The sequence below is a fragment of the Phaseolus vulgaris genome, chromosome 3, assembly GCF_000499845.2.
Source record: "Phaseolus vulgaris cultivar G19833 chromosome 3, P. vulgaris v2.0, whole genome shotgun sequence".
In the NCBI taxonomy this organism is placed as follows: Eukaryota; Viridiplantae; Streptophyta; class Magnoliopsida; order Fabales; family Fabaceae; genus Phaseolus; species Phaseolus vulgaris.
Genome location: NC_023757.2, coordinates 27,976,356 through 27,984,581, shown reverse-complemented (window position 1 = coordinate 27,984,581; position 8,226 = coordinate 27,976,356). Strand labels below are relative to the sequence as shown.

Genomic DNA, 8,226 nt, shown 5'->3' with positions numbered 1-8,226 from the left:
GTACCAGCCTCTTCTCTTCCCTGTCATACTCATAAAAAGAAAAGATGGATCATGGAGAGTTTGTGTGGATTACAGGGCTCTAAATGGTCTCGCGGTGAAGGATAGATTTCCTATCCCCACAATTGAGGAACTCTTGGATGAATTAACTAAGGCACGTGTGTTCACTAAGCTGGACTTAAGATCTGGCTATCACCAAATACGGGTACACCCCACAGACTGCCACAAGATAGCTTTTCGGACCTTTGATGGCCATTATGAGTTTTTATTTATGCCATTTGGCTTATCTAATGTTGTCTACCTTTCAAGCTGCAATTAATGACCTCCTCTGACCTTACTTAACCCGTTTTGTACTAGTTTTCTTTGATGAGGTCTTAATCTACAATACATCCATGACAAACCATATTCAACATCTCAACATTGCTCTCCAATTACTTTAGACTCACCAGTTTTTTGGTAAGGAATCAAAATCCAATTTCGCAACCCCTACAATTGCATATTTGGGCCATATCATTCAACAGGGAACGGTTTCCCCGGATACAGAAAAAATTCAAGCTATTCTACAGTGACTCGAGCCCAAATCATTCACTACGCTGCGTGCGTTTTTGGGCATTACGGGGTTTAACCGAAAGTTCATCCGCGGATATGCCACTCTTGCCTCTCCACTCACGGATTTACTCAAATTAAATATTTTTACCTGGAATCACATGGCCAACACAACCTTTCTACAGTTCAAAAATATCCTAACTACACCTCCTATCTTACACCTCCTTGATTTCACCATTCCTTTTGTAGTAGAAATGGACGCTTCCAATTCCGCCATTGGGGTCGTTTTATCTCAAACAGGGCACGCTATTGCCTTCTTCAGTAAAAAGCTTTGTCCAAAGAAACAAAGCAGTTCAGTATATGTTAAAGAGATGCTAGTAATTACTGAATTTGTTAAGAAATGGAGGCACTATCTCATTGGCAATCACTTTCAAATTATCACAGACCAGCAAAGTTTAAGGGGATTACTTACCAGCGTTTGCCATACACCAGAACAACAAAAATGGGCTTCATGGCTTATTGGGTACAGTTTTGATATCCTTTATCGGCCCAGACGTCACAACCAAGCTGTCGATTCCTTTCCAGGCCACCACCTTCAGTTTTCTTAGCCATCTCCTCCTCAACACCAAATTAAAAAAATACTATCAGAGAACAAATGGACAACAAGAAAATAACAAATTGATAGGTATTCCCAATTCAAATTTCAGTTTTCACAATAACTTACTGTACCACGGCCATAGACTTTACATTCCATCAGCAACCAATCTCTACCCATCCATTCTTCACGAGTTTCATGAAACCCCATCCGCAGGGCATTCCAATCTCAAAGCCACTCTAGCTCGTTTAGCTGCCTCTTTCTATTGGCTGGTATGTACAGAGACACACAATTGTTCATCAAAGAGTGCCTTCCCTGCCAACAAAACAAACCCATCAACAAAAAACCCTTAGGCTTATTACAACCCATACCCCCCAACCAGAATTTGGGATGAACTAACAACTGATTTTATTACTCACTTACCATCATCTTTCGACCATACGGTTATTTGGGTGGTCTATGACCGACTTTCAAAGTCAGCTTATTTCATAGCCCTCCCCACGTCCTTCACCGTTTTCCAATTAGCCAACCATTTTTCTGTGGAAATCTGCAGGTTGCATGGCCTTCCGAAATCCATAATCTCAGACCGAGACCCGCTCCTCCTCAGTAACTTCTGGAAGGAGTTTTTTCACCTACAAGGCACAAAATTGAAATTTAGCACGACTTATCACCCTCAGAAAGACGGTCAAACCGAGGTTATCAATAGAAGTTTAGAGATATACCTTCGGTGTTTCACCAGTGACCATCCGCGGAGTTGGTACAAATACTTACACCTCGCCGAGTTTTGGTACAATTCTTCTTACTATTCGGCCATCAAAACAACCCCATTCCAAGCACTCTATGGAAGACCACCACCATCTATCCCGGATTATGTGTTCGACACTGCATCGGAACCCAATCTGGAAACCACCCTCCAAGAGCGAACGCAGATATTGCACCAGCTGAAGACAAATCTGGCGTTGTTGCAAGAACGCATGGCCAAGACAGCAAACACTGGACGACGTCATTACGTTTTCACCGTCGACGATTGGGTACTCCTCCGACGACAGGCTTACCACCAAACATCCCTCAACGATTCCAAGGTTCACCCAGTATTTCACATATCTCTCCTCAAACCATATCATGGACCAAAACCCCCTCTACCCCACCACCCTCCTAACTAGGAAACAAACCCACACCTTTTGCACCCTCCCAACATAAACCTATGTGAAACCCTAAGTTAGACTTCAAACTCACCTAACACAGCCCTGATGCCATCCACACATGCTATGTGTCCTCCATTAGCAAACCTCATTAAACCCTTGCACCAACCACCCACCTCTGCTTCACGTGCCCATTTACTCCCACACCTACCCTCACCTACCCATTTACTTCCACAAGTAAATGCACTTAACCATCTACCCACACCATCAAATACGCCATGCCTTCTCCATCAACGACCCACACTGTGCCACATCACCAACACCCTACAACACCTTCACGTGACTTTGTGCCACATTCAATACAAGTAGTTGGCACGCACCCACTTTCAATGTTACAAAACATTGCTCTTTAGGGTTCCCATGCCATTCTACACCCCACTCTCAACCCCCTTTGCCAACACCACACCCTAACGTCACCCAAAAGCCTGCACCAAACCCAACACATGTTTCCAATATATTCTCACCCTATCACATCCACCCCCACATTATAGAAATTACCTCGGCCCACCAACCACCACCCTCATCAAATATTCCAACATTTTTTCCCAAACAAGCACCCACCAAAAATCCAGCGAGGCCCAATCCTTCTCCCCCCAAACACCAACACCCGCTCTCAATAATAACCCAACAATAACCCCGCCTCCCCGTTTTACCTTCCGCACCCCCAGTTCCTATACCACTGTGTCATCTCGCTTACACATGGCCGCTTTCTATATGCGCGAAGATGCTCTTAGTTGGTTTAAATCGTTTTCTAAACAAATCTTGTAAAATGGTACAAATAAAATAAACTCCTACCTAAAATCTAATCACAAATTTAGCTAGTCTAAATTTAAATAAGAAAATATAATTTGTACAATTTTCACATAATAGTTTTTAATCTGATTTGGATTTAAAAATAAAATTATTTATTATCTATGATATTGATTGACTGGATAAATTTTTTTCATGTTAGGGGTCAAACACATATTTCTTTTATTATGGAAACTATTTATGCAATATTTTAATTTAAGGTACTAAAAGAATATTGAATTACTATAAGAATGTTAATATTAATGGCGTTTTTTGTAATTCTTTATTACAAGAATTCTTTCTCTCATTAGTTAGACCTATAATGAGTGTAATATTTGTATATATTCATACTATTTGTTTTGATTTTAAATAAAATAATAGAAGAGATATTCATTCTCATATTCTTTACCTTTCTTTTTTTTTCTTTTGTTTATCTCTTCTAGTTTATAACCGAATTAAACTCGCAATTAAGATAAGAAAAGTTATAAAATTTGCTTTGATTTATTATAATTTATTGATGAAGTGAGATACAAAGATATGAGAAATGTTTCCCAACAGGAGAAAATAAAAATAAGAAAGGAAAGACAGTGTTATACGTTTATAAGATAAAGAAGACGTTGGTAATAATTCAAGCATTGGCCAAAAGGTAAGCCTCGATGACCTTGAAAAGAGCATCACTCTTGGCTTTGCCAGTTTTGAGCTCATCTTCATTGGGTGGAGCATCTCCTTTGCTGTGGTATTTTATACTCAACTTTACAACTGATCCTCCGTTGGGCCCATCACTGAGTTTGGAGTCGATTGTGATCTTCTCTGCAGTCTCTGGCAAGGCAGCACCTCCAACTATGCTGTAGCTGTATCCCAAGTTTGCCTCATCTATTCCTTCTATTTTGTGCAACACAAACTTTGTCTCCCCATCTGTCCATTCACAATTCACAATTCACAGTTAGTTTATTTTATATGTTGTTCTGTCAATGCAATGCACATACACAAAATATATAGAAGATGAATGAAATGGTACCCTCGAGGAAAGAGATCTTCTTGATGGTTCCGGGGCCACCGTTGCCCTCAACGATTTCAACACTCTTGAAGGAATCAACGGCCTTTGGGACGATGTTATCGGCGTCCTTCACAAGAGCTTTGTAAAGGGTAGCTGGAGCCACGGGAGAAGTGGTTTGGTCTTCGAAGGTGAAAACAGCCATGATGAATGGAATCTAATGAAATGGAAGAATATATAATATCAGAAGAGAAGGAGAAGATGTTTGCTGTGTGGGTATTTGCCAGAGGACTGCCTTCTATTTATAACCACAAACTTTGGTGTGATTATGCTATTGTTTCTATGAATACCATAGTGTGAAGCTGCTTAAGCTTGATGGGTCATCATCTGTGTTTTGTTTACCAAGAACATTCTTTTTTATGTAAATAAACAATATTTTTAAAAATAGCATGTATGTTCTTTTGTATTTTTCAACAATCAATCTCTTTTATGTAATGTTAAATATTATTATTTGATGTGTTCGTGGGTATTGCGATTTGGGAGCTTTGAAATTCAAAGAAGATAAATGGTGTATATACCTGATTTTCATCGTCAACTATTGCGACTGTCTACCTACAGTATTTGGGAATGGATAATTTGATATTTTATATTAAAGAATTAGTATATAAAATTCGCAGCCATGAAAAATATAAAGAATTCTTTATAGACGCCCTTCCAGATGTTGTTGAAATAATTGGAGTTTGGGGTTTCCGTAACCAGTTTCGACAAAGTAATATTATTTTCTTTTGTAAAGATGATCGTTAGCCTGTATAATTATTATTAATGTTCAACATAATCTATTTTCAATTAATATATTTTAAAATATGACTTATTTTCTAAATTTTTAACAGTACATTTTATAGAAGAACTTATAAATAAGACAACGAGAGTTTATTTACGCCAACGAATTTAAAAATTTAAAAATCTTGTTTGTTAAAGAAAATTTTAGTTTTTAGACATTAATATTAAAAATAAAAAGTATTTTATAATAAACAATTTTTTCCTAATAAGAATGATCCTCATCTCCTAGTAATAATTAACAAATAAGGCTGCGGTCAGAATATGGGATACGGGTCAAAACCTCGTTATGCAATGTTCAGGGGAGGAGGGGAACATGGTTGGAGAGCTAGATCATACGGAGGTAAGGGACAATGATGTCAAAAAGGGGTTTCAGGTGGGTAGATCAAAGGAGTTACCATGATAATTGTCAACCTCAACATTAGAGGTTTGAGAGGAGGGGTGAAAGCACGACATCTGAACCATATTGTGTCAAAGGAGGGTGCTGAATTTCTTTGTTTGCAGGAAACGAAAACTCCCTCGTTCACTGACGTTAGATGTTACTCGTTATGGGGAGATAGTAATATCAGTTGGGTTCTTAATGAAGGGACCAATGGGGCAGGGAGCATAGTAACAATGTGGCATAAAGAAGTTTTCTCTTATGGCACTCACATAGTAGGAACCAGTTTGATCGCAATTGTGGTATGTCATCTTAAAACAAAACGTCAGTGTGTGGTGGTGAATGTCTATGTACAGTGGGAAGTTTTGACGGCACTAAAGCAATCTTATTGCAACTTGGCTTGGGTTGTGTGTGGTGATTTCAATGCTGTACGGAGGGAAGAAGAAAGGAAAAGGATTGGAGGTTGTTCAAGCCAAAAGAAGGAGATTGATGGTTTTAACAGGTTTATTGAAAATAATGGTCTGTTGGACATCCCCTGTGTAGGTAAGAAGTATACATGGTACAAGGCTAATGGCACACTAAGAGCATATTAGATAGATTCCTTGTGTCTGAAGCGTGGCTTTAGATATGGTCAGTGTCCAAGTAGTATATACAACCAAGGACAGTATCAGACCACTATGCTCTAGTATTGAAATTGTGTGTTAAAGACTGGGGTCCTAAACCATTTAAATCCTTTGATGTGTGGCTTAAGGAACCGGGCTTTAAGGTTATGGAAAAGGACAAATGGGATTCGTATGAGGTGCAAGGTAATAGCATGTCCATTCTCAAAGATAAGCTGAAACTCTTGAAGGTTGATCTTAAAGAGTGGAACAAAAATGTTTTTGGTTGTGTGGAATCAAATAAAAGACGCATTCTATCCGAAATTGAGGAGCTAGATGGAAAGGATGACGATGAAGGATTAGAGGAAACCGGGAGGATGAGAAGGATGGAACTACTCAGTCAACTAGGGATGGTTGACAAAAAGTTAGATTCAATCTACAGAAAAAAAAAAAGCAAGAGCGAATTGGATCAATCATGGAGATATGAACTCTAAATTCTTCCACGGTACAATAAGATGGAGAAGACTTAAAAATGAGGTCAAAGGTGTTGAGGTGGATTCTCAATGGTGTGAGGAATCGCAAATAGTACGTAGGGAAGCAAAGTTGTTTGAAAAAAGGTTCACGGCTACACAGGACGTGGGTGTAAATCTGGGATCAGTGGAGTTCAAAACCCTAACCTTGGAGGTGAATAGGAATATGATTGTTAGTTTCTCTAAGGAAAAAGTGAAGGACACTGTATGGCAATGTGGAGGGTCAAAGAACCCAGGCTCGGATGGGTTCAACTTTAATTTCATTCAGAGCTGTTGGGATGTGATTAAATCAGATGTAATGGCAGTTGTGAATTTCTTCACGGTACAGGGTCATTCCCAAAAGGTTGTAATGCGTCTTTCATTGCTCTTGTGCCCAAGGTAAGGGACCCCTCTTCGCTTGATCAGTTCAGACCCATATCACTTGTGGGAGTTATATACAAGATCATTACCAAAATCATGTCATGTCGTATGAAGAAAATTATGCCTTTGATCATTGACGATTACCAGTCAAATTTCCTAAGAGATAGAGGACTTATGGACATCGTTGTTATGGCAAATGAAGTTCTATAGGAGATTAGGAGTAAGATGAAGAGTGAGGTATGTTTCAAGGTGGACTTTGAAAAGGCATATGATTCCGTAAGGTGGAGTTTTCTGCTTGATATGATGCGAAGGTTGGGTTTTCACGACAAATGGATATTGTGGGTTAAAGGGTGTTTGGCTTCGTCATCTGTGTTGGTCAATGGAAGCCCCTCTCAGGAATTCAAACCTTCTAGGGGGTTGATACAGGGTCATCCATTGGCACCATTCTTGTTCTTAGTGGTGGCTGAAGGTTTAGGAAGGATGGTGAGACAAGCTTTGAGAAAGGATATGCTCAGGGGAGTAAAGGTGGGAAGGAATAGCATTGAGTGTTGCCTATTACAGTTTGCAGATGACACACTTTTCACGTGTGAAGATTCTTTTGATAATATTTTTGCAATTAAGGCCATCCTTCGGTGCTATGAAATTGTTTCAGGTCTAAAAGTCAACTTCCACAAATCTAAGTTGGCAGGAATCGGTGTGGATAGTTTTGCCATGAATACATATGCGAAGACTTTAAATTGTAAGACCATGAGGATCCCCTTCCAATATCTAGGGGTAGAAGTGGGAGGAAATCCAAGGAAGAAGCAGTTCTGGGAACCGGTAGTAAGGAAAGTTGATGTTCACTGCCATACCATTGTTTTACCTTTCTATTTTCAAAGCCCCGGTAGCAGTGTGTAATAAAATCAGCAGCATTCAAAGAAAATTTCTTTGGGATTGGGGAAGACAAAACAAATCGATCTCTTGGGTTAGTTGGGACAATGTTTGTAATCCCCTAGAGGAAGGAGGTCTGGGAGTGAAAGAGATTAGGAATTTTAATTAAGCTCTTTTGGCAAAATGGAAATGGCGGATTATGTCTGGTAAGGGAGGAAAATGGAAAGAAATTCTTGTATCCAAATACGGTACAAAACCATATATAAGACAGGCTAGGTTAAAATACCAATCTTGGTGTTGGAGGGATCTAGCCAAGACTTGCGGTTACGGGGTTGAAAAAGGATGGTTCCAAAAGGCTACTGTGTGGAAAGTAGGCAACGGGGCAACAATGAGATTTTGGGAGGATGTGTGGATTCAAACCACTAGTCTGAAAACACTGTATCCCAGACTCTACTCTTTGTCTTGCGATCAAGGTAAAGTAGTGGGGGAGGTGGGAAGATGGGAAGAGGACAGGTGGCGGTGAGGGTG

The 8,226-nt window shown here is 39.6% G+C and overlaps 1 protein-coding gene across 1 annotated transcript; it reads right to left on the bottom strand.

The window, feature by feature from the left end:
• Positions 1 to 3,611: 3,611 nt before the first annotated feature.
• LOC137806981 (pathogenesis-related protein 2-like) lies at positions 3,612 to 4,578 on the bottom strand. Its single transcript, XM_068607386.1, has 2 exons — positions 4,148 to 4,578; positions 3,612 to 4,044 (listed from the first exon to the last, which is right to left on the bottom strand). The coding sequence occupies exons 1-2, from the start codon at positions 4,326 to 4,328 to the stop codon at positions 3,758 to 3,760; spliced, it is 468 nt and encodes a 155-aa protein (XP_068463487.1). The 5' UTR covers positions 4,329 to 4,578; the 3' UTR covers positions 3,612 to 3,757.
• Between the last annotated feature and the right edge of the window lie 3,648 nt (positions 4,579 to 8,226).